Source organism: Coregonus lavaretus, assembly GCF_964263955.1.
Source record: "Coregonus lavaretus genome assembly, contig: HAP1_SCAFFOLD_432, whole genome shotgun sequence".
Taxonomy (NCBI): Eukaryota; Metazoa; Chordata; class Actinopteri; order Salmoniformes; family Salmonidae; genus Coregonus; species Coregonus lavaretus.
Window position 1 is genome coordinate 273,693 of NW_028157217.1, and position 27,822 is coordinate 301,514.

General features: G+C 43.9%; 1 protein-coding gene across 1 annotated transcript in view; it reads right to left on the reverse strand.

Annotated features, from left to right (window-relative positions):
- LOC311125673 (ras-associated and pleckstrin homology domains-containing protein 1-like) overlaps positions 1 to 27,822 on the reverse strand; it is a gene marked incomplete at both ends in the record, with an annotated part of 89,434 nt that overhangs the window by 4,223 nt on the left and 57,389 nt on the right. Inside the window, 5 exon segments of the mRNA XM_084199702.1 lie at positions 1,551 to 1,690; positions 2,339 to 2,459; positions 10,638 to 10,736; positions 20,438 to 20,548; positions 26,899 to 27,042. Of these exon segments, the coding sequence (XP_084055828.1) occupies positions 1,551 to 1,690; positions 2,339 to 2,459; positions 10,638 to 10,736; positions 20,438 to 20,548; positions 26,899 to 27,042 (615 nt within the window).

Sequence of the window (27,822 nt, forward strand, 5' to 3'; positions counted from 1 at the left end):
CAACTGTACATTCAGCAGATCAACTGTACATCTAGCAGATCAACTGTACATTCAGCAGATCAACTGTACATTCAGCAGATCAACTGTACATTCAGCAGATCAACTGTACATTCAGCAGATCAACTGTACATTCAGCAGATCAACTGTACATTCAGCAGATCAACTGTACATTCAGCAGATCAACTGTACATTCAGCAGATCAACTGTACATTCAGCAGATCAACTGTACTTCCAGCAGATCAACTGTACTTCCAGCAGATCAACTGTACTTCCAGCAGATCAACTGTACATTCAGCAGATCAACTGTACATTCAGCAGATCAACTGTACTTCCAGCAGATCAACTGTACTTCCAGCAGATCAACTGTACATTCAGCAGATCAACTGTACATTCAGCAGATCAACTGTACATTCAGCAGATCAACTGTACTTCCAGCAGATCAACTGTACTTCCAGCAGATCAACTGTACTTCCAGCAGATCAACTGTACTTCCAGCAGATCAACTGTACATTCAGCAGATCAACTGTACTTCCAGCAGATCAACTGTACTTCCAGCAGATCAACTGTACTTCCAGCAGATCAACTGTACATTCAGCAGATCAACTGTACATTCAGCAAAAAACAAACAAATGACAACTCATGAGTAGAAGTGGAACTGGGCTTTCAAAACACATGAGCCTAAAAACACACTGACAACAAACATCACTAGGCGATTTCCTCCTGCACTCTGACCAAGAGCCATTTTTAGACTGCAAAACCATTAGTGTTCTCACACAAGCCAGTGACAAACACTGTAACACAGTAGAACACCAGCGCTGTGCGGTCAGACAAACAGACAGACAGTCATGAGTCCCACAGCCCCAGTCACCAAACATTATTAACCACACGTTAACCACTAGTTACCAAGGGTGACCCAGTTCTGTTAGTGTACCGAAGGAATGTGCAGATTACAAAAGTCTAATGATAAAACATGAGTCACCCCCAACCTCAAACCTCAGTCCCTCCAGTACACAGGGGCACGGTATGAAACTTGACTGACTTGACCTTCCTCTCCTGGGGAGAACAGTGGAGGGGAGAGACAACAGGCACAGTCAGTCACCCCTGGACTGGACCATGAAAGGACGGAGTCCGCGTCGGACACTGCAACACTGATGCCCCATTCACATTATAGGGTCGACCCCGAACCATACAGTGCTGGCTATGATATTTTATTTTTCACATTTTCCTTCCAGCAACTATGGTGGATGTGTAACCCAATATAGCTTGGCTTGACTCGGTTTGACCCTATAGTGGGAATCGGGCATGACAGAATGTCAGTCACACTCCTGGGGTAAAACTGAGGCAGGTCAATACAGAGACAGGTGATAGGGTAAGGTGAGGAATACTGAGGCAGGTCAACAGAGACAGGTGATAGGGTAAGGTGAGGAATACTGAGGCAGGTCAATACAGAGACAGGTGCTAGGGTAAGGTGAGGAATACTGAGGCAGGTCAATAGAGACAGGTGATAGGGTAAGGTGAGGGTGTGAGTACAGGAGGAGGTGACGTGGTACCTTAGAGTCATCCTGGGTGCCTCTCTTCCAGGCCTCGGAGAAGATGGAGCTGACCTGGCTCTGAGAGCGGGTGTGGCCTGACAGGTTGCTCTCTGACACAGCAACACCACTATCACTACTGGAGTGGTTCGACTGGGATTCTGGAGAGAGGGAGGGAGGGAGGGAGGGGGAGAGAGAGAGAGAGGAGGGAGAGAGAGAAGAGAGAGATATAGAGAGAAGAGAGAGAGGAGAGGGAGAGATAGAGAGGAGAGGGAGAGATAGACAGGAGAGAGAGAGAGAGAGGAGAGGGAGAGATAGACAGGAGAGAGAGAGATAGAGCTTAACCCGGAAGCCAGCCACACCCATGTGTCGGAGGAAACACTGTTCAACTGACGACCGAAGTCAGCCTGCAGGTGCCCCGGTCCGCCACAAGGAGTCGCTAGAGCGCGATGAGCCATGTAAAGCCCTCCCATAACCCGGACGACGCTGGGCAAATTGTGCGCTGCCCTATGGGACTCCCGGTCACGGCCGGTAATAACACAGCCTGGGATCGAACCCCAGACTGTAGTGACGGCGCAACACTGCGATGCAGTGCCTTAGACCGCTGCGCCACTCAGGAGGCCACGCAAGTACAAATCCTATAAATACTGTACTGTGGCTAAGTACGTGGTAACTGCTGCAGGGTTTGGGTCTAATCAATTTCAATTCAGTCATTCCAGGAAGTAAACTGAAATTCCTGGAATTGTTCTTCCTGAAATGACTGAGTGCGCATGTGTGTTGTGTTGTGTTGTGTGTCCACCACCACTCACCAGGCAGGCTGGAGGAGCTGGATCCAGACTTGATAGAGGAGCTAGAGAGAGAGGACCAGTCGTAGGCTGCCTCAGTCCTCTTCATAGCCTCCTGGTAGTTCACATACAGGGTCTTCCCATACTGGGGACACAGAGAGACATCGGTCAACAGACATCAGGGGTGTATTTACAGGGTCTTCCCATACTGGGGACACAGAGAGACATCGGTCAACAGACATCAGGGGTGTATTCATTAGTCAACAGACATCAGGGGTGTATTCATTAGTCAGTCAACAGACATCAGGGGTGTATTCATTAGTCAGTCAACAGACATCAGGGGTTTATTCATTAGTCAACAGACATCAGGGGTGTATTCATTAGTCAGTCAACAGACATCAGGGGTGTATTCATTAGTCAGTCAACAGACATCAGGGGTGTATTCATTAGTCAGTCAACAGACATCAGGGGTGTATTCATTAGTCAGTCAACAGACACCAGGGGTGTATTCATTAGTCAGTCAACAGACATCAGGGGTGTATTCATTAGTCAGTCAACAGACACCAGGGGTGTATTCATTAGTCAGTCAACAGACATCAGGGGTGTATTCATTAGTCAGTCAACAGACATCAGGGGTGTATTCATTAGTCAGTCAACAGACATCAGGGGTTTATTCATTAGTCAGTCAACAGACATCAGGGGTGTATTCATTAGTCAACAGACATCAGGGGTGTATTCATTAGTCAGTCAACAGACATCAGGGGTGTATTCATTAGTCAGTCAACAGACATCAGGGGTGTATTCATTAGTCAGTCAACAGACACCAGGGGTGTATTCATGAGTCAGTCAACAGACATCAGGGGTGTATTCATTAGTCAGTCAACAGACATCAGGGGTGTATTCATTAGTCAGTCAACAGACACCAGGGGTGTATTCATTAGTCAGTCAACAGACATCAGGGGTGTATTCATTAGTCAGTCAACAGACATCAGGGGTGTATTCATTAGTCAGTCAACAGACATCAGGGGTTTATTCATTAGTCAGTCAACAGACATCAGGGGTGTATTCATTAGTCAACAGACATCAGGGGTGTATTCATTAGTCAGTCAACAGACATCAGGGGTGTATTCATTAGTCAGTCAACAGACATCAGGGGTGTATTCATTAGTCAACAGACATCAGGGGTGTATTCATTAGTCAACAGACATCAGGGGTGTATTCATTAGTCAGTCAACAGACATCAGGGGTGTGTTCATTAGTCAGTCAACAGACATCAGGGGTGTATTCATTAGTAAACATACATCAGGGGTGTATTCATTAGTCAGTCAACAGACATCAGGGGTGTATTCATTAGTCAACATACATCAGGGGTGTATTCATTAGTCAGTCAACAGACATCAGGGGTGTATTCATTAGTCAACAGACATCAGGGGTGTATTCATTAGTCAGTCAACAGACATCAGGGGTTTATTCATTAGTCAGTCAACAGACATCAGGGGTGTATTCATTAGTCAACAGACATCAGGGGTGTATTCATTAGTCAGTCAACAGACATCAGGGGTGTATTCATTAGTCAGTCAACAGACATCAGGGGTGTATTCATTAGTCAGTCAACAGACATCAGGGGTGTATTCATTAGTCAGTCAACAGACATCAGGGGTGTATTCATTAGTCAGTCAACAGACACCAGGGGTGTATTCATGAGTCAGTCAACAGACATCAGGGGTGTATTCATTAGTCAGTCAACAGACATCAGGGGTGTATTCATTAGTCAGTCAACAGACACCAGGGGTGTATTCATTAGTCAGTCAACAGACATCAGGGGTGTATTCATTAGTCAGTCAACAGACATCAGGGGTGTATTCATTAGTCAGTCAACAGACATCAGGGGTTTATTCATTAGTCAGTCAACAGACATCAGGGGTGTATTCATTAGTCAACAGACATCAGGGGTGTATTCATTAGTCAGTCAACAGACATCAGGGGTGTATTCATTAGTCAGTCAACAGACATCAGGGGTGTATTCATTAGTCAACAGACATCAGGGGTGTATTCATTAGTCAACAGACATCAGGGGTGTATTCATTAGTCAGTCAACAGACATCAGGGGTGTGTTCATTAGTCAGTCAACAGACATCAGGGGTGTATTCATTAGTCAACATACATCAGGGGTGTATTCATTAGTCAACAGACATCAGGGGTGTATTCATTAGTCAACAGACATCAGGGGTGTATTCATTAGTCAACAGACATCAGGGGTGTATTCATTAGTCAGTCAACAGACATCAGGGGTTTATTCATTAGTCAGTCAACAGACATCAGGGGTGTATTCATTAGTCAACAGACATCAGGGGTGTATTCATTAGTCAGTCAACAGACATCAGGGGTGTATTCATTAGTCAGTCAACAGACATCAGGGGTGTATTCATTAGTCAGTCAACAGACACCAGGGGTGTATTCATTAGTCAGTCAACAGACATCAGGGGTGTATTCATTAGTCAGTCAACAGACACCAGGGGTGTATTCATTAGTCAGTCAACAGACATCAGGGGTGTATTCATTAGTCAGTCAACAGACATCAGGGGTGTATTCATTAGTCAGTCAACAGACATCAGGGGTTTATTCATTAGTCAGTCAACAGACATCAGGGGTGTATTCATTAGTCAACAGACATCAGGGGTGTATTCATTAGTCAGTCAACAGACATCAGGGGTGTATTCATTAGTCAGTCAACAGACATCAGGGGTGTATTCATTAGTCAGTCAACAGACACCAGGGGTGTATTCATGAGTCAGTCAACAGACATCAGGGGTGTATTCATTAGTCAGTCAACAGACATCAGGGGTGTATTCATTAGTCAGTCAACAGACACCAGGGGTGTATTCATTAGTCAGTCAACAGACATCAGGGGTGTATTCATTAGTCAGTCAACAGACATCAGGGGTGTATTCATTAGTCAGTCAACAGACATCAGGGGTTTATTCATTAGTCAGTCAACAGACATCAGGGGTGTATTCATTAGTCAACAGACATCAGGGGTGTATTCATTAGTCAGTCAACAGACATCAGGGGTGTATTCATTAGTCAGTCAACAGACATCAGGGGTGTATTCATTAGTCAACAGACATCAGGGGTGTATTCATTAGTCAACAGACATCAGGGGTGTATTCATTAGTCAGTCAACAGACATCAGGGGTGTATTCATTAGTCAGTCAACAGACATCAGGGGTGTATTCATTAGTCAACAGACATCAGGGGTGTATTCATTAGTCAGTCAACAGACATCAGGGGTTTATTCATTAGTCAGTCAACAGACATCAGGGGTGTGTTCATTAGTCAGTCAACAGACATCAGGGGTGTATTCATTAGTCAACATACATCAGGGGTGTATTCATTAGTCAACAGACATCAGGGGTGTATTCATTAGTCAACAGACATCAGGGGTGTATTCATTAGTCAACAGACATCAGGGGTGTATTCATTAGTCAGTCAACAGACATCAGGGGTTTATTCATTAGTCAGTCAACAGACATCAGGGGTGTATTCATTAGTCAACAGACATCAGGGGTGTATTCATTAGTCAGTCAACAGACATCAGGGGTGTATTCATTAGTCAGTCAACAGACATCAGGGGTGTATTCATTAGTCAGTCAACAGACACCAGGGGTGTATTCATTAGTCAGTCAACAGACATCAGGGGTGTATTCATTAGTCAGTCAACAGACACCAGGGGTGTATTCATTAGTCAGTCAACAGACATCAGGGGTGTATTCATTAGTCAGTCAACAGACATCAGGGGTGTATTCATTAGTCAGTCAACAGACATCAGGGGTTTATTCATTAGTCAGTCAACAGACATCAGGGGTGTATTCATTAGTCAGTCAACAGACATCAGGGGTGTATTCATTAGTCAGTCAACAGACACCAGGGGTGTATTCATTAGTCAGTCAACAGACATCAGGGGTGTATTCATTAGTCAGTCAACAGACATCAGGGGTGTATTCATTAGTCAGTCAACAGACATCAGGGGTTTATTCATTAGTCAGTCAACAGACATCAGGGGTGTATTCATTAGTCAACAGACATCAGGGGTGTATTCATTAGTCAGTCAACAGACATCAGGGGTGTATTCATTAGTCAGTCAACAGACATCAGGGGTGTATTCATTAGTCAACAGACATCAGGGGTGTATTCATTAGTCAACAGACATCAGGGGTGTATTCATTAGTCAGTCAACAGACATCAGGGGTGTGTTCATTAGTCAGTCAACAGACATCAGGGGTGTATTCATTAGTAAACATACATCAGGGGTGTATTCATTAGTCAACATACATCAGGGGTGTATTCATTAGTCAGTCAACAGACATCAGGGGTGTATTCATTAGTCAACAGACATCAGGGGTGTATTCATTAGTCAGTCAACAGACATCAGGGGTTTATTCATTAGTCAGTCAACAGACATCAGGGGTGTATTCATTAGTCAACAGACATCAGGGGTGTATTCATTAGTCAGTCAACAGACATCAGGGGTGTATTCATTAGTCAGTCAACAGACATCAGGGGTGTATTCATTAGTCAGTCAACAGACATCAGGGGTGTATTCATTAGTCAGTCAACAGACATCAGGGGTGTATTCATTAGTCAGTCAACAGACACCAGGGGTGTATTCATGAGTCAGTCAACAGACATCAGGGGTGTATTCATTAGTCAGTCAACAGACATCAGGGGTGTATTCATTAGTCAGTCATCAGACACCAGGGGTGTATTCATTAGTCAGTCAACAGACATCAGGGGTGTATTCATTAGTCAGTCAACAGACATCAGGGGTGTATTCATTAGTCAGTCAACAGACATCAGGGGTTTATTCATTAGTCAGTCAACAGACATCAGGGGTGTATTCATTAGTCAACAGACATCAGGGGTGTATTCATTAGTCAGTCAACAGACATCAGGGGTGTATTCATTAGTCAGTCAACAGACATCAGGGGTGTATTCATTAGTCAACAGACATCAGGGGTGTATTCATTAGTCAGTCAACAGACATCAGGGGTGTGTTCATTAGTCAGTCAACAGACATCAGGGGTGTATTCATTAGTCAACATACATCAGGGGTGTATTCATTAGTCAACAGACATCAGGGGTGTATTCATTAGTCAACAGACATCAGGGGTGTATTCATTAGTCAACAGACATCAGGGGTGTATTCATTAGTCAGTCAACAGACATCAGGGGTTTATTCATTAGTCAGTCAACAGACATCAGGGGTGTATTCATTAGTCAACAGACATCAGGGGTGTATTCATTAGTCAGTCAACAGACATCAGGGGTGTATTCATTAGTCAGTCAACAGACATCAGGGGTGTATTCATTAGTCAGTCAACAGACACCAGGGGTGTATTCATTAGTCAGTCAACAGACATCAGGGGTGTATTCATTAGTCAGTCAACAGACACCAGGGGTGTATTCATTAGTCAGTCAACAGACATCAGGGGTGTATTCATTAGTCAGTCAACAGACATCAGGGGTGTATTCATTAGTCAGTCAACAGACATCAGGGGTTTATTCATTAGTCAGTCAACAGACATCAGGGGTGTATTCATTAGTCAACAGACATCAGGGGTGTATTCATTAGTCAGTCAACAGACATCAGGGGTGTATTCATTAGTCAGTCAACAGACATCAGGGGTGTATTCATTAGTCAGTCAACAGACACCAGGGGTGTATTCATGAGTCAGTCAACAGACATCAGGGGTGTATTCATTAGTCAGTCAACAGACATCAGGGGTGTATTCATTAGTCAGTCAACAGACACCAGGGGTGTATTCATTAGTCAGTCAACAGACATCAGGGGTGTATTCATTAGTCAGTCAACAGACATCAGGGGTGTATTCATTAGTCAGTCAACAGACATCAGGGGTTTATTCATTAGTCAGTCAACAGACATCAGGGGTGTATTCATTAGTCAACAGACATCAGGGGTGTATTCATTAGTCAGTCAACAGACATCAGGGGTGTATTCATTAGTCAGTCAACAGACATCAGGGGTGTATTCATTAGTCAACAGACATCAGGGGTGTATTCATTAGTCAACAGACATCAGGGGTGTATTCATTAGTCAGTCAACAGACATCAGGGGTGTATTCATTAGTCAGTCAACAGACATCAGGGGTGTATTCATTAGTCAACAGACATCAGGGGTGTATTCATTAGTCAGTCAACAGACATCAGGGGTTTATTCATTAGTCAGTCAACAGACATCAGGGGTGTGTTCATTAGTCAGTCAACAGACATCAGGGGTGTATTCATTAGTCAACATACATCAGGGGTGTATTCATTAGTCAACAGACATCAGGGGTGTATTCATTAGTCAACAGACATCAGGGGTGTATTCATTAGTCAACAGACATCAGGGGTGTATTCATTAGTCAGTCAACAGACATCAGGGGTTTATTCATTAGTCAGTCAACAGACATCAGGGGTGTATTCATTAGTCAACAGACATCAGGGGTGTATTCATTAGTCAGTCAACAGACATCAGGGGTGTATTCATTAGTCAGTCAACAGACATCAGGGGTGTATTCATTAGTCAGTCAACAGACACCAGGGGTGTATTCATTAGTCAGTCAACAGACATCAGGGGTGTATTCATTAGTCAGTCAACAGACATCAGGGGTGTATTCATTAGTCAGTCAACAGACACCAGGGGTGTATTCATTAGTCAGTCAACAGACATCAGGGGTGTATTCATTAGTCAGTCAACAGACATCAGGGGTGTATTCATTAGTCAACAGACATCAGGGGTGTATTCATTAGTCAACAGACATCAGGAGTGTATTCATTAGTCAGTCAACAGACACCAGGGGTGTATTCATTAGTCAACAGACATCAGGGGTGTATTCATTAGTCAGTCAACAGACATCAGGGGTGTATTCATTAGTCAGTCAACAGACACCAGGGGTGTATTCATTAGTCAACAGACATCAGGCGTGTATTCATTAGTCAGTCAACAGACATCAGGGGTGTATTCATTAGTCAGTCAACAGACATCAGGGGTGTATTCATTAGTCAGTCAACAGACATCAGGGGTGTATTCATTAGTCAGTCAACAGACATCAGGGGTGTATTCATTAGTCAGTCAACAGACATCAGGGGTGTATTCATTAGTCAGTCAACAGACATCAGGGGTGTATTCATTAGTCAACAGACATCAGGGGTGTATTCATTAGTCAGTCAACAGACATCAGGGGTGTATTCATTAGTCAGTCAACAGACATCAGGGGTGTATTCATTAGTCAGTCAACAGACATCAGGGGTGTGTTTATTAGTCAGTCAACAGACATCAGGGGTGTATTCATTAGTCAACAGACATCAGGGGTGTGTTCATTAGTCAGTCAACAGACATCAGGGGTGTATTCATTAGTCAGTCAACAGACATCAGGGGTGTATTCATTAGTCAGTCAACAGACATCAGGGGTGTATTCATTAGTCAACAGACATCAGGGGTGTATTCATTAGTCAACAGACATCAGGGGTGTATTCATTAGTCAACAGACATCAGGGGTGTATTCATTAGTCAGTCAACAGACATCAGGGGTGTATTCATTAGTCAACAGACATCAGGGGTGTATTCATTAGTCAGTCAACAGACATCAGGGGTGTATTCATTAGTCAACAGACATCAGGGGTGTATTCATTAGTCAGTCAACAGACATCAGGGGTGTATTCATTAGTCAGTCAACAGACACCAGGGGTGTATTCATTAGTCAGTCAACAGACATCAGGGGTGTATTCATTAGTCAGTCAACAGACATCAGGGGTGTATTCATTAGTCAGTCAACAGACATCAGGGGTGTATTCATTAGTCAACAGACATCAGGGGTGTATTCATTAGTCAGTCAACAGACATCAGGGGTGTATTCATTAGTCAGTCAACAGACATCAGGGGTGTATTCATTAGTCAGTCAACAGACATCAGGGGTGTATTCATTAGTCAACAGACATCAGGGGTGTATTCATTAGTCGGTTTGCAACATAGCAAAATGGTTTGCATCGGAAAATGTTCACTCCAAGCGTAAAACGTTCTGCAACGAAAACTAGGGTTTATATTGAACAAATTCAGGTAGGTTCCTGGTGTTTTGTTCCGGTTGCTTCTGTTTGGTTAATAGTGAATACACCCCAGCTTTATCAGATGTTCCCACATCTTTCAGTCAGAGCCAAACACATCACGTTTGGCCATTGAGGTGTTCCTGTGAGCACCAAGACTATGGTTCTGCTTTCCATTACTCGCTCTCATTAAGTTGTTGCTGAGGCAACGTAACGTTACCTTGGCGATGCGTATCCCGTTGATCCACTGGTGTAGTGTTCTGACATCATCACAACACAGGTACTTGATGTACTGGGATTTCTTCTGGATCTGAGGGTGCTAAAACAAACAAGACAGTAGGCCATGTTAATGATGCATCCCAACTGTTTAAACAGACATTCAGTGGTAATGACGCATGACACCATAGATACAATAACATGTTCGGATTTTTCTCATTTGTGTCTTTATTGGGCTATAATCTCTCGTGGACAGATTCTGCTGACCAAATTATGCAAGGTTTTAGCTCTTGGTTATCCGAGATCTGGGCACGGTTTCCCGATAGCGATGGAACATATGCTCACAAGTTTTTTAACGATGCATCTTTCCTACAACGGCCGAAGATGTAACATGCGTTTCACATGCGCCGAATACAACAGGTGTAGGTAGACCTTACAGTGAAATGCTTACTTACAAGCCCTTAACCAACAACGCAGTTTTAAGAAAAATAAGTGTTAAGTAAAAAATAGATAAGTAAAATAAAAATAAATAAATAAATCCTCTCCTCTCCTCTCCTCTCCTCTCCTCTCCTCTCCTCTCCTCTCCTCTCCTCTCCTCTCCTCTCCTCTCCTCTCCTCTCCTCTCCTCTCCTCTCCTCTCCTCTCCTCTCCTCTCCTCTCCTCTCCTCTCTCTATAAATAAAATAACAGTAGGGAGGCTATATACAGGGGGTACCGGTACAGAGTCAATGTGTAATAACAGTAGGGAGGCTATATACAGGGGGTACCGGTACAGAGTCAATGGGAAATAACAGTAGGGAGGCTATATACAGGGGGGTACCGGTACAGAGTCAATGTGAAATAACAGTAGGGAGGCTATATACAGGGGGTACCGGTACAGAGTCAATGGGAAATAACAGTAGGGAGGCTATATACAGGGGGGGTACCGGTACAGAGTCAATGGGAAATAACAGTAGGGAGGCTATATACAGGGGGTACCGGTACAGAGTCAATGGGAAATAACAGTAGGGAGGCTATATACAGGGGGTACCGGTACAGAGTCAATGTGTAATAACAGTAGGGAGGCTATATACAGGGGGTACCGGTACAGAGTCAATGTGAAATAACAGTAGGGAGGCTATATACAGGGGGTACCGGTACAGAGTCAATGTGAAATAACAGTAGAGAGGCTATATACAGGGGGTACCGGTACAGAGTCAATGTGTAATAACAGTAGGGAGGCTATATACAGGGGGTACCGGTACAGAGTCAATGTGAAATAACAGTAGGGAGGCTATATACAGGGGGTACCGGTACAGAGTCAATGTGAAATAACAGTAGCGAGGCTATATACAGGGGGTACCGGTACAGAGTCAATGGGAAATAACAGTAGAGAGGCTATATACAGGGGGTACCGGTACAGAGTCAATGGGAAATAACAGTAGGGAGGCTATATACAGTGAGGGAAAAAAGTATTTAGTCAGCCACCAATTGTGCAAGTTCTCCCACTTAAAAAGATGAGAGAGGCCTGTAATTTTCATCATAGATACACGTCAACTATGACAGAAAATTTGAGCATTTTTTTTCCAGAAAATCACATTGTAGGATTTTTAATGAATTTATTTGCAAATTATGGTGGAAAATAAGTATTTATATAGCCAGGTCTCTGACCTCCTCCCTATAGGTTGTCTCATCGTTGTCGGTGATCAGACCTACCACTGTTGTGTCGTCGGCAAACTTAATGATGTCGTTGGAGTCGTGCCTGGCCATGCAGTCATGGGTGAACAGAGAGTACAGGAGGGGACTGAGCACGCACCCCTGAGGGGCCCCCGTGTTGAGGATCAGCATGGCAGATGTGTTGTTACCTACCCTTACCACCTGGGGGCGGCCCGTCAGGAAGTCCAGGATCCAGTTGCAGAGGGAGGTGTTTAGTCCCAGGGTCCTTAGCTTAGTGATGAACTTTGAGGGCACTATAGTGTTGAACGCTGAGCTGTAGTCAATGAACAGCATTCTCACGTAGTAATCCTTTTGTCCAGGTGGGAAAGGGCACTGTGGAGTGCAATAGAGATTGCATCATCTGTGGATCTGTTGGGGCGGTATGCAAATTGGAGTGGGTCTAGGGTTTCTGGGATAATGGTGTTGATGTGAGCCATGACCAGCCTTTCAAAGCACTTCATGGCTACAGACGTGAGTGCCACGGGTTGGTAGTCATTTAGGCAGGTTATCTTAGTGTCCTTGGGCACAGGGACTATGGGGGTCTGCTTGAAACATGTTGGTATTACAGACTCAGTCAGGGACAGGTTGAAAATGTCAGTGAAGACACTTGCCAGTTGGTTAGCGCATGCTTGGAGTACACGTCCTGGTAATCGTTCTGGCTCTTGCGGCTTTGTGAATGTTGACCTGTTTAAAAGTCTTAATCACATCGGCTACGGAGAGCGTGATCACACAGTCGTCCGGAACAGCTGATGCTCTCATGCATGCTTCAGTGTTGCTTGCCTCGAAGCGAGCATAGAAGTGATTTAGCTTGTCTGGTAGGCTCGTGTCACTGGGCAGTTCGCGGCTGTGCTTCCCTTTGTAGTCTGTAATAGTTTTCAAGCCCTGCCATATCCGACGAGCGTCAGAGCCAGTGTAGTACGATTCAATCTTAGTCCTGTATTGACTCTTTGCCTGTTTGATGGTTCGTCGGAGGGCATAGAGGGATTTCTTATAAGCGTCTGGGTTAGAGTCCCGCTCATTGAAAGCGGCAGCTCTACCCTTTAGCTCAGTGCGGATGTTGCCTGTAATCCATGGCTTCTGGTTGGGGTATGTATGTACGGTCACTGTGGGGACGACGTCATCGATGCACTTTTTGATGAAGCCAGTGACTGATGTGGTGTACTCCTCAATGCCATCGGAAGAATCCCGGAACATATTCCAGTCTGTGCTAGCAAAACAGTCCTGTAGCTTAGCATCTGCGTCATCTGACCACTTTTCTATTAACCGAGTCACTGGTGCTTCCTGCTTTAGTTTTTGCTTATAAGCAGGAATCAGGAGGATAGAGTTATGGTCAGATTTGTCAAATGGATGGCGAGGGAGAGCTTTGTATGCGTCTCTGTGTGTGGAGTAAAGGTGGTCTAGAGTTTTTTTTCCTCTGGTTGCACATTTAACATGCTGGTAGAAATGAGGTAAAACGGATTTAAGTTTCCCTGCATTAAAGTCCCCGGCCACCATTGTGTCGCTAAGTTGTTGTAGGGCTGCTGCAAATGTACATTGTCCCAGGGGCATTGGCAGTCAATGTCAGTAACCTAATGTATATCCCTCTTAGTCATATCCCTATGAACCTGAGTTATACTGTTAGCACTGAGGCGGTTTGCCCTAATAGGAAGTCCACTGTGTGCAGCTCACCCTGCACTATCAGCTAAAACATAAATATCACTGTCATTTCTACCTCTGATAAGGCTCCCAAGTAAATAAATAAAAACAATGAAGAATCCCAGAAAAGTGCTAAAAATAGCCCACATTAACAGTAGCCTAAGAAACAAGGTTCATGACATTGATAACTTGCTTGTAACAGATAACATTAATATACTGACTATCTCTGAAACTCACTTAGATAATACATTTGATGATACAGTGGTAGCAATACATGGTTTCACCATCTTCAGAAGAGACAGGAATGCCAATGGTGGAGGTGTGGCTGTTTATGTTCAGAGACATATTCCTGTCAAGCTTAGAGAGGATCTCATGTTAAATACTGTTGAAGTAATATGGCTACAGGTTCATCTGCCTCACCTAAAGCCCATTCTGGTGGGAAGCTGCTATAGACCACCAAGTGCTAACAGTCAGTATCTGGATAACATGTGTGAAATGCTTGATAATGTATGTGATATCAACAGAGAGGTATATTTTCTGGGTGATTTAAATATTGACTGGCTTTCATCAAATCAAATCAAGCTGCCCACTCAAGAGAAAGCTTCAAACTGTAACCAGTGCCTGCCACCTGGTTCAGGTTATCAGTCAACCTACCAGGATATTTACAAACAGAACAGGAATGAAATCATCCGCATGTATCTTTCACATCTTTACTAATGCTGCAGAAATCTGCATGTTAATATGACTCTAAACATAAACAGCCATCGGATCATAATATAGTAGCCATATCTAGGAAAACCAAAGTTCCAAAGGCTGGGCCTAATATAGTGTATAAGAGGTCATACAATACGTTTTGTAGTGATTCCTATGTTGAAGATGTAATGAATATTTGCTGGTTAGTGTGTAATGAGGAGCAACCAGACGCTGCACTTGACACATTTATGAAATGGTTTATTCCAGTTACTAATAAGCATGCACCCATAAGAAAATGACAGTAAAAACGGTTAAATCCCCGCAGCTTGATGAGGGATTGAAAAATGGTACGGTTGAGAGGCCAAAGGAACTGCAAATACTGTAAGTCTGGCTGCACAGCCGATTAACGTACTGTGAATTGAGAAATCACGTGAATAAACTAAACAAAAAGAATAAACTATACTATGAAACAAAGATAAATTATATAAAGCCAACAACAGATTTGGAACCTACACATCCACACATAAATGACCAAATTATGAAAGACAAGCATTGTAATTTTGAATTACGTAAAGTGAGTGTGGAAGAGGTGGAAAAATTATTGTTGTCTATCAACAATGACAAGCCACCTGGGTCTGACAAATTGGATGAAAAATTACTCTGGATGATAGCGGACAATATTGCCACTCCTATTTGCCATCTCTTCTCTCTAAGCCTACAGGAAAGTGTGTGCCCTCAGGCCTGGAGGGAAGCAAAAGTCATTCCGCTACCCAAGAATAACAAAGCACCCTTTACTGGTTCAAATAGCCGACCAATCAGCCTGCAACCCTTAGTTTGACCAGATGCCATTTCACAATAAACAAATGAACAACAGATTTTCAGCACGCTTATAGGGAAGGGAATTCAACATGTACGGCACTTACACAAATGACTGATGATTGGCTGAGAGAAATTGATAATAAAAAGATTGTGGGGGCTGTTTTGTTAGGCTTCAGCGCTGCTTTTGACATTATTGATCATAATCTGCTGCTGGAAAAACTTGCTTTCCACTAGATGTTGGAACATTGCTGCTATAACAGCCTCCACTCTTCTGGGAAGGCTTTCCACTAGATGTTGGAACATTGCTGCGGGGACTTGCTTCCGTTCAGCCACAAGAATATTAGTGAGGTCGGGCACTGATGTTGGGCGATTAGGCCTGGCTCGCAGTCGCCGTTCCAATTCATCCCAAAGGTGTTCGATGGGGTTGAGGTCAGGGCTCTGTGCAGGCCAGCCAAGTTCTTCCACACCGATCTCAACAAAGCATTTCTGTATGGACCTCGCTTTGTGCACGGGGGCATTGTCATACTGAAACAGGAAAGGACCTTCCCCAAAATGTTTAAAAACAAATGAATAAAAAAAAAAATTAAGGGGTAGATCATCTTTAATATTGCAGAAAGATTGTAACTTCCATCAATGTAATTGTCTGCATCACTTCCAATCCCCCATATGTTTTTTTCCTCGCATATATATATATACAGTGGGGGGAAAAATAATTTAGTCAGCCACCAATTGTGCAAGTTCTCCCACTTAAAAAGATGAGAGAGGCCTGTCATTTTCATCATAGGTACACGTCAACTATGACAGACAAAATGAGGGAAAAAAATCCAGAAAATCACATTGTAGGATTTTAAATTTATTTATTTGCAAATTATGGTGGAAAATAAGTATTTGGTCAATAACAAAAGTTTCTCAATACTTTGTTATATACCCTTTGTTGGCAATGACACAGGTCAAACGTTTTCTGTAAGTCTTCACAAGGTTTTCACACACTGTTGCTGGTATTTTGGCCCATTCCTCCATGCAGATCTCCTCTAGAGCAGTGATGTTTTGGGGCTGTCGCTGGGCAACACGGACTTTCAACTCCCTCCAAAGATTTTCTATGGGGTTGAGATCTGGAGATTGGCTAGGCCACTACAGGACCTTGAAATGCTTCTTACGAAGCCACTCCTTCGTTGCCCGGGCGGTGTGTTTGGGATCATTGTCATGCTGAAAGACCCAGCCACGTTTCATCTTCAATGCCCTTGCTGATGGAAGGAGGTTTTCACTCAAAATCTCACGATACATGGCCCCATTCATTCTTTCCTTTACACGGATCAGTCGTCCTGGTCCCTTTGCAGAAAAACAGCCCCAAAACATGTACTGGCTTAAGCAGGGGGACACGTCTAGCACTGCAGGATTTGAGTCCCTGGCGGCGTAGTGTGTTACTGATGGTAGGCTTTGTTACTTTGGTCCCAGCTCTCTGCAGGTCATTCACTAGGTCCCCCCGTGTGGTTCTGGGATTTTTGCTCACCGTTCTTGTGATCATTTTGACCCTACGGGGTGAGATCTTGCGTGGAGCCCCAGATCGAGGGAGATTATCAGTGGTCTTGTATGTCTTCCATTTCCTAATAATTGCTCCCACAGTTGATTTCTTCAAACCAAGCTGCTTACCTATTGCAGATTCAGTCTTCCCAGCCTGGTGCAGGTCTACAATTTTGTTTCTGGTGTCATTTGACAGCTATTTGGTCTTGGCCATAGTGGAGTTTGGAGTGTGACTGTTTGAGGTTGTGGAGAGGTGTCTTTTATACTGATAACAAGTTTAAACAGGTGCCATTAATACAGGTAACGAGTGGAGGACAGAGGAGCCTCTTAAAGAAGAAGTTACAGGTCTGTGAGAGCCAGAAATCTTGCTTGTTTGTAGGTGACCAAATACTTATTTTCCACCATAATTTGCAAATAAATTCATAAAAAATCCTACAATGTGATTTTCTGGATTTTAAATTTTGTTTGTCATAGTTGACGTGTACCTATGATGAAAATTACAGGCCTCTCTCATCTTTTTAAGTGGGAGAACTTGCACAATTGGTGGCTGACTAAATACTTTTTTCCCCCACTGTATATACACACACACACAGCTATGAAAAAGTATTTGCCCCCCTTCTAATTTTCTCCACTTTTGCATATTTGTGATACTGAATGTTATCAGATCTTCAACCAAAACCTAATATTAGATAAAGGGAACATAAGTGAACAAATAACACAACAAGTACATATTTATTTCATAAACAAAGTTATGCAACACCCAATGCCCCTGTGTGAAAAAGTAATTGCCCCCTTTACACTCAATAACTGGTTGTGCCACCTTTAGCTGCAATGACTCCAACCAAATGCTTCCTGTAGTTGTTGATCAGTCTCTCACGTCGCTGTGGAGGAATTTTGGCCCACTCTTCCATGCAGAACTGCTTTAACTCAGTGACGTGTGGGTTTTCAAGCATGAACTGCTCGTTTCAAGTCCTGCCACAACATCTCAATTGGGATTAGGTCTGGACTTTGACTAGGCCATTCCAAACCTTCCAATTTGTTGCTTTTTAGCTATTTTCATGTAGACTTGATTGTGTGTTTTGGATCATTATCTTGCTGCATGACCCAGCTGCGCTTCAGCTTCAGCTCACAGACGGATGGTCTGACATTCTCCTGTAGAATTATCTGATACAGAGCAGAATTCATGGTTCCTTCTATTAAGGCAAGTCGTCCAGGTCCTGAGGCAGCAAAGCATCCCCAAACCATCACACCACCACCACCATGCTTGACCTTTGGTATGATGTTCTTACCGTGGAATGCAGAGTTTGGTTTTTGAGAGAGTGGTGAACGTGCTGTTAAAAAGGCAAAACCAGGGGACGCAGGCGAACATAATGAAAAAAAACCCACTATTCATAATTCCACTCATTCGCAAAGAGGCAGGCGCGATTAAGAACTATGTCAGATCAAGAATATAATCGTTCTGAGCTTTCTTTATTGTGTAAAAATATATATATTTTAAATTGTTTAATTTCTATTAGAAAAGATGACCTAGGTTCGGACCTTGGTGTCCTCATAAGTAGTTACAGCCCTGACTGAGATGAATTGGGCTAAAACCCCAGAGATGTGAGGCAATGCAGAGATGATATCGCTGTAGTTTTAAACACTGTGCCACTAGATGGTGATGTAAGGCTGTACTTCTCTCCTCTGACAGGCAGACTGAAGGTAGAGATCCAACATCCTCAATCCCTCTGCTGTACCCAATTAATCCCCTCAGGGAGTACATGGAAACATTACCGTCAAACCAGAATAGAAAAACGAATCAGTCAGCCTCTATTATTTGAAAGAGTACTGCCAAAAGAAAGAATGTCTCTTTACTGCGTTCTCCTTCCCCAACTCTGTCCCAAACACCATCACTACAGGGAATCAGAGTGGTCCAAAACAACTCATCTCCCCAGTCTCCCTCCTCCTCTCCCCTCTTTAAAGCTGCCAATCAGTTTTTTTTTATCTGGGACTGTGACGTTTTGAAAGACGAGGCACAAAAGGAAACTAAGAAATCTATTTTCCTCCCTTTCAGGAAGTGAAGAATCTGACAAGGTATTTCGGAGCGAGCAGCGTCGCCACTATCCTCTTCAACAATAAAAAACAAACCTGGCTAACGGTGTTACCAGCAGCAACAAGTAGTATGTAGGGCTGGTGTTACCAGCAGCAACAAGTAGTATGCAGGGCTGGTGTTACCAGCAGCAACAAGTAGTATGCAGGTGGTACTGGTCTAGGGACAACAGGTCAGGTGTGTTACTAGAGTTGAGGGCATCATCCAAAATGGCACCCTATTCCCGATGGGCCCTACAGGAGGGTATCTCTCCAGGAACAGGGCTGGAGTTAAAACCTACAGGAGGGTATCTCTCCGGGAACAGGGTTGGAGTTAAAACCTACAGGAGGGTATCTCTCCAGGAACATGGCTGGAGTTAAAACCTACAGGAGGGTATCTCTCCGGGAACAGGGTTGGAGTTAAAACCTACAGGAGGGTATATCTCCAGGAACAGGGTTGGAGTTAAAACCTACAGGAGGGTATCTCTCCAGGAACAGGGCTGGAGTTAAAACCTACAGGAGGGTTCCTCTCCAGGAACAGGGTTGGAGTTAAAACCTACAGGAGGGTATCTCTCCGGGAACAGGGTTGGAGTTAAAACCTACAGGAGGGTATCTCTCCGGGAATAGGGTTGGAGTTAAAACCTACAGGAGGGTATCTCTCTCCAGGAACAGGGTTGGAGTTAAAACCTACAGGAGGGTATCTCTCCGGGAACAGGGTTGGAGTTAAAACCTACAGGAGGGTATCTCTCCAGGAACAGGGCTGGAGTTAAAACCTACAGGAGGGTTCCTCTCCAGGAACAGGGTTGGAGTTAAAACCTACAGGAGGGTATCTCTCCGGGAATAGGGTTGGAGTTAAAACCTACAGGAGGGTATCTCTCCGGGAACAGGGTTGGAGTTAAAACCTACAGGAGGGTATCTCTCCGGGAACAGGGTTGGAGTTAAAACCTACAGGAGGGTATCTCTCCAGGAACAGGGTTGATATAGAGCCCTGATATACGGAATAGGATTACATTTGGGATCCTGTAGTGTTCAGGTGTTAGTAATGGGGTTGATCTGTGGGGTTAGGGTCATTACTCTGTGGGGTTAGGGTCATTACTCTGTGGGGTTAGAGTCATTACTCTGTGGGGTTAGGGTCATTACTCTGTGGGGTTAGGGTCATTACTCTGTGGGGTTAGGGTCATTACTCTGTGGGGTTAGGGTCATTACTCTGTGGGGTTAGGGTCATTACTCTGTGGGGTTAGGGTCATTACTCTGTGGGGTTAGGGTCATTACTCTGTGGGGTTAGGGTCATTACTCTGTGGGGTTAGGGTCATTACTCTGTGGGGTTAGAGTTAGGTGGAAGTTAATGTGGTACTAGCTGGGCTGTTGTTCTCACCTTGAGGGCCAGGCAGTAGTCTGTGGGGGCCTTGTACTTGCTGCGGTAGTCCTGTCCGTAGTACACATTAACATGATCCAGCTGCAGGAAACACACTAGATCTCTGGAAGCCTGCAGTGGGAGAGGAGGAAGGAGAGGAGGAAGGAGAGGAGAGGAGGAAGGAGAGGAGGAAGGAGAGGAGGAAGGAGAGGAGGAAGGAGAGGAGGAGGAGAGGAGGAAGGAGAGGAGGAGGAGAGGAGGAAGGAGAGGAGGAAGGAGAGGAGGAGGAAAGGAGGAAGGAGAGGAGGAAGGAGAGGAGGAAGGAGAGGAGAGGAGGAAGGAGAGGAGGAAGGAGAGGAGGAAGGAGAGGAGGAGGAGGAGAGGAGGAAGGAGAGGAGGAGGAGGAGGAGAGGAGGAGGAGAGGGAAGAAATGAAGGATTTAGAGTTGACTGTCATGGGTTTCCCTTCACTGCACCATCCATTGAGTGGTGACCGTATTACCGCCACACTGGCAGTCATGAGTCATGGCAGCAGTCAAATTCCACGTGACCTTCAGTCACAGTAATCTCCTTTTCTGCACTCTAGACATGCTTTGGCAGTACCTAACTTGCCAACTACCATCCGATCCTAAAGGCCTGGTACTCAGAGCTCTATTGACCCTCTACCTCTGACAGCAATGCAAATACAATCGAAAATCACTTCAAATGCTTATCAAAACAGTAGGCCTATCATACTTTTAAAGCTCACCTCACTGTGATGATCAATTTCAAGAAAGAAGTTCAACAGCAGGTTGAAACAGTGTAAAACATGGTTGTTGGGGATGTTGTTTCAAAGCCTAACAATGAAATGGACAGCGCTTTCTAAGGTAATGATTCATTCAAAACCCCCATTGGCATACAGTGCCTTGCAAAAGGATTTATCCCCCTTGGCGTTTTTCCTATTTTGTTGCATTATAACCTGTCATTTAAATGGATTTATATTTGGATTTCATGTAATGGACACCCACAAAATAGTCCAAATTGGTGAAGTGAAATTAAAAAAATAACTTGTTTCAAAAAATTAAAAAGTATATAGAATAACGGAAAAGTGGTGTGTGCATATGTATTCACCCCCTTTGCTATGAAGCTCCTAAATAAGATCTGGTGCAACCAATTACCTCCAGAAGTCACATAATTAGTTACATAAAGTCCACCTGTGAGCAATCTAGGTGTCACATGATCGGTCACATGATCTCAGTATGTATACACCTGTTCTGAAAGGCCCCAGAGTCTGCAACACCAACAATAGTACGCAAGTATAAACACCATGGGACTACGCAGCCGTCATACCGCTCAGGAAGGAGACGCGTTCTGTCTCCTAGAGAGGAACATATTTTGGTGCAAAAAGTGCAAATCAATCCCAGAACAACAGCAAAGGACCTTGTGAAGATGCTGGAGGAAACAGGTACAAAAGTATCTATATCTACAGTAAAACGAGTCCTATATCGACATAACCTGAAAGGCCGCTCAGCAAGGAAGAAGCCACTGCTCCAAAACCGCCATAAAAAAGCAAGACAACGGTTTGCAACTGCATATCGGGACAAAGATCGTACTTTTTGGAGAAATGTCCTCTAGTCTGATGAAACAAAAATATAACTGTTTGGCCATAATGACCATCGTTATGTTTGGAGGAAAAAGGGGAATGCTTGCAAGCCAAAGAACACCATCCCAACCGTGAAGTACGGGGGTGGCAGCATCATGCTGTGGGGGTGCTTTGCTGCAGGAGGGACTGGTGCACTTCACAAAATAGATGGCATCATGAGGAAGGAAAATTATGTGGATATATTGAAGCAAAATTTACAGTCAGGAAGTTAAAGCTTGGTCGCAAATGGGTCTTCCAAATGGACAATGACCCCAAGCATACTTCCAAAGTTGTGGCAAATTGGCTTAAGGACAACAAAGTTGTATTGGAGTGGCCATCACAAAGCCCTGACCTCAATCCTATAGAAATTGTGTGGGCAAAACTGAAAAAGCGTGTACGAGCAAGGAGGCCTACAAACCTGACTCAATTCCACCAGCTCTGTCAGGAGGAATGGGCCAAAATTCACCCAACTTATTGTGGGAAGCTTGTGGAAGGCTACCCAAAACGTTTGACCCAAGTTAAACAATTTAAAGGCAATGCTACCAAATACTAATTGAGTGTCTGTAAACTTCTGACCCACTGGGAATATGATGAAAGAAATAAAAGCTGAAATAAATAATTCTCTCTACTTTTATTCTGACATTTCACATTCTTAAAATAAAGTGGTGATCCTAACTGACCTAAGACGGGGCATTTTTACTAGGATTAAATGTCAGGAATTGTGAAAAACTGAGTTGAAATGTATTTGGCTAAGGTGTATGTAAACTTTCGACTTCAATTGTATACACCTGTTCTGAAAGGCCCCAGAGTCTGCAACACCACCAAGCAAGCGGCACCATGAAGACCAAGGAGCTCTCCAAACAGGTCAGGTACAAAGTTGTGGAGAAGTACAGATTAGGGTTGGGTTATAAAAAAATATCCTAAACTTTGAACATCTCACGGAGCACCATTAAATCCATTATTAAAAAATGGAAAGAATATGGCACCACAACAAACCTGCCAAGAGAGGGCCGCCCACCAAAACTCACGGACCAGGCAAGGAGGGCATTAATCAGAGAGGCAACAAAGAGACCAAAGATAACCCTGAAGGAGCTGCAAAGCTCCACAGCGGAGATTGGAGTATCTGTGGGGGGTAGGTAGGTGAATAGTTATGCACGCTCAAGTTCTGTTTTTTTTGTCTTATTTCTTGTTTGTTTCACAAAAAAAATTATTTAGCATCTTCAAAGTGGTAGGCATGTTGTGTAAATCAAATGATTGAAACCCCGCAAAAATCCATTTTAATTCCAGGTTGTAAGGCAACAAAATAGGAAAAATGCCAAGGGGGTGAATACTTTCGCAAGCCACTCTATTAGGCTTATGAGCCCGAAAGAAAAACCTGAATTAAATTGATTGTGCCGTTATACAATACATAGCCTAAGCATAGCAGAAAAACATAAAACATTGATTTAAGATGTCTTTGGTACATAATTGGTCTAGCATATACTCCAAAATTAAACACATTCTAGTAATTGCCTTTGAGTGTGTACTGTATTATTATGGGATGGACTGGTTACCTTATGTTACGCTCTAGAATATACAGTGGGGAGAACAAGTATTTGATACACTGCCGATTTTGCAGGTTTTCCTACTTACAAAGCATGTAGAGGTCTGTAATTTTTATCATAGGTACACTTCAACTGTGAGAGACGGAATCTAAAACAAAAATCCAGAATATCACATTGTCAGATTTTTAAGTAATTAATTTGCATTTTAGTGCATGACATAAGTATTTGATCACCTACCAACCAGTAAGAATTCCGGCTCTCACAGACCTGTTAGTTTTTCTTTAAGAAGCCCTCCTGTTCTCCACTCATTACCTGTATTAACTGCACCTGTTTGAACTCGTTACCTGTATAAAAGACACCTGTCAACCCACTCAATCAAACAGACTCCAACCTCTCCACAATGGCCAAGACCAGAGAGCTGTGTAAGGACATCAGGGATAAAATTGTAGACCTGCACAAGGCTGCGATAGGCTACAGGACAATAGGCAAGCAGCTTGGTAAGAAGGCAACAACTGTTGACGCAATTATTAGAAAACGGAAGAAGTTCAAGATGACGGTCAATCACCCTCGGTCTGGGGCTCCATGCAAGATCTCACCTCGTGGGGCATCAATGATCATGAGGAAGGTGAGGGATCACCCCAGAACTACACGGCAGGACCTGGTCAATGACCTGAAGAGAGCTGGGACCACAGTCTCAAAGAAAACCATTAGTAACACACTACGCCGTCATGGATTAAAATCCTGCAGCGCACGCAAGGTCCCCCTGCTCAAGCCAGCGCATGTCCAGGCCCGTCTGAAGTTTGCCAATGACCATCTGGATGATCCAGAGGAGGAATGGGAGAAGGTCATGTGGTCTAATGAGACAAAATGGGCGACGCTGGGCCAATTGTGCGCAGCCCCATGGGTCTCCCGGTCGCGGCCGGCTACGACAGAGCCTGGATTCGAACCAGGATCTAGAGCGGCACAGCTAGCACTGCGATGCAGTGCCTTAGACCACTGCGCGACCGGTGTTTGGAGGAAGAAGAAGGATGAGTACAACCCCAAGAACACCATCCCAACCGTGAAGCATGGAGGTGGAAACATCATTCTTTGGGGATGCTTTTCTGCAAAGGGGACAGGACGACTGCACCGTATTGAGGGGAGGATGGATGGGGCCATGTCACGCAAGATCTTGGCCAACAACCTCCTTCCCTCAGTAAGAGCATTGAAGATGGGTTGTGGCTGGGTCTTCCAGCATGAGAACGACCCGAAACACACAGCCAGGGCAACTAAGGAGTGGCTCCGTAAGAAGCATCTCAAGGTCCTGGAGTGGCCTAGCCAGTCTCCAGACCTGAACCCAATAGAAAATCTTTGGAGGGAGCTGAAAGTCTGTATTGCCCAGCGACAGCCCCGAAACCTGAAGGATCTGGAGAAGGTCTGTATATAGAAGTGGTCCAAAATCCCTGCTGCAGTGTGTGCAAACCTGGTCAAGACCTACAGCAAACGTATGATCTCTGTAATTGCAAACAAAGGTTTCTGTACCAAATATTAAGTTCTGCTTTTCTGATGTATCAAATACTTATGTCATGCAATAAAATGCAAATTACTTAAAAATCATACAATGTGATTTTCTGGATTTTTGTTTTAGATTCCGTCTCTCACAGTTGAAGTGTACCTATGATAAAATTACAGACCTCTACATGCTTTGTAAGTAGGAAAACCTGCAATTTTGATTTGAATTCTTCTGGACATCAGAGCAACCTTGAGGGAATCTTATTTGAGTCAGAAAATGATGTTCATATGATAGGGAAGATATACCAAACCTTGCAGAGAGCAGAGAGCCGATCCAACTGACAACCTCTTAGAAATATAAACTATTGGAACCGAGACTTAAAAATAACTGATGTCGGCACAAGGAGGGAAAGTTGAAGCATAACTTACGAAATTACAGTTAACAGAAATGTACGATTAATCCAGTATAAACTAATGTGTAGAATTGATTACACAAGAAATTCACAAATTCTACAACACAACGGCAGAGTCATGTCTTAAGTGTAAAACTAATAATGACTCAATAACTCATGCATTCTGGGAACGCTATAAAGTCCGGAAGTTATGGGCGGAGTTAGAATGTTGGCTGGACGTATTACAACATAAATGTAGTAGACAGGGTTCCGAGACCCGATGGGTTGGAAGATACTTTTACTCAATCATCTTGAAATAAATGGAAAAATCAACCAATCCTCTATTGTTAACACAATGGAAAGGTCAAACGCTTTATTATCTAAATCTTGAAAGGTGAGGCAGTTTTTTTTTTGCCCCCTTTTTTCCCCTCCCCAATTTCGTGATATCCAATTGTTAGTTACAGTCTTGTCCCATCGCTGTAACTAACGTACGGACTCAGTCGAGATCCATGCGTCCTCCGAAACACGACCCTGCCAAGCCGCACTGCTTCTTGACACACTGCTCGCTTAATCCGGAAGCCAGCCGCACAAATGTGTCGGAGGAAACACCGTACAACTGGCGACTAAAGTCAGCTTGCAGGCGCCCGGCCGCCACAAGGAGTCGCTAGAGCGCGATGGGACAAGGACATCCCGGCCGGCCAAACCCTCCCCTAACCCGGACGACGCTGGGCCAATTGTGCGCCACCTCATGGGTCTCCCGGTCACGGCCGGCTGTGACAGCCTGGGATCGAACCCGGGTCTGTAGTGACGCCTCAAGCACTGTGATGCAGTGCCTTAGACCGCTGCGCCACTCGGGAGCCCTGAACAGCTCATTTTGATGAACGTTTGGAAGCGAATCACAACGGTGAAAGAGCCGTTCATTTGGCTCCCTGATTTGCATACTGCTACTACTGCTTTTGAGCTCAAAACAATGATTATCTGCAAATAAATTACAAAATCATTCTCTGAAGATGGTGAATACTGTTTTGGCTTTATAGTACAGATTTGCAATTTTTCATGGTTCTAGGTTGATTTTCCAGCATTTTGAATGAAGAGACGTTTGGGAGCCAATTGATGTCATAAAAAATAAAATAAAAATAAAATAAAGACTAAATACTACTACTACTACTACTACTTTTACTACTACTACTACTACTGCTACTACTACTGCTACTGCTACTACTACTACTACTACTACTACTGCTACTGCTACTACTACTACTACTACTACTACTGCTACTACTACTGCTACTACTGCTACTACTACTACTACTACTACTACTGCTACTACTACTGCTACTACTACTACTACTACTACTACTACTACTACTGCTACTACTGCTACTACTACTACTACTACTATCATCATCATCATCAGTGTGTTCCAGAGACGTACCTTGGCCTTTCCTTTAGGTACATAGTAGATCCCCGAGGCTCTGAGCAGGAAGTATCTCTTCTTCCAGCTCTTCCTCCCATCCTCCTTCAGCCAGAGTACACCCTCCATCTCAGGCACAGAGACAGAGCTGCCACAAAAACATTCCTGCCGAGGAGAGCACACACCTCAGCATCACCACAGTAGATATTAACACACACCTCAGCATCACCACAGTAGATACTAACACACACCTCAGCATCACCACAGTAGATATTAACACACACCTCAGCATCACCATAGTAGATATTAACACACACCTCAGCATCACCATAGTAGATATTAACACACACCTCAGCATCACCATAGTAGATATTAACGCACACCTCAGCATCACCATAGTAGATATTAACACACACCTCAGCATCACCATAGTAGATATTAACGCACACCTCAGCATCACCATAGTAGATATTAACACACACCTCAGCATCACCACAGTAGATATTAACACACACCTCAGCATCACCATAGTAGATATTAACACACACCTCAGCATCACCATAGTAGATATTAACACACACTTCAGCATCACCATAGTAGATATTAACACACACCTCAGCATCACCATAGTAGATATTAACACACACCTCAGCATCACTATAGTAGATATTAATGCACACCTCAGCATCACCATAGTAGATATTAACACACACCTCAGCATCACCATAGTAGATATTAACGCACACATCAGCATCACCACAGTAGATATTAACACACACCTCAGCATCACCATAGTAGATATTAATGCACACCTCAGCATCACCATAGTAGATATTAACACACACCTCAGCATCACCACAGTAGATATTAACACACACCTCAGCATCACCACAGTATATATTAACACACACCTCAGCATCACCATAGTAGATATTAACACACACC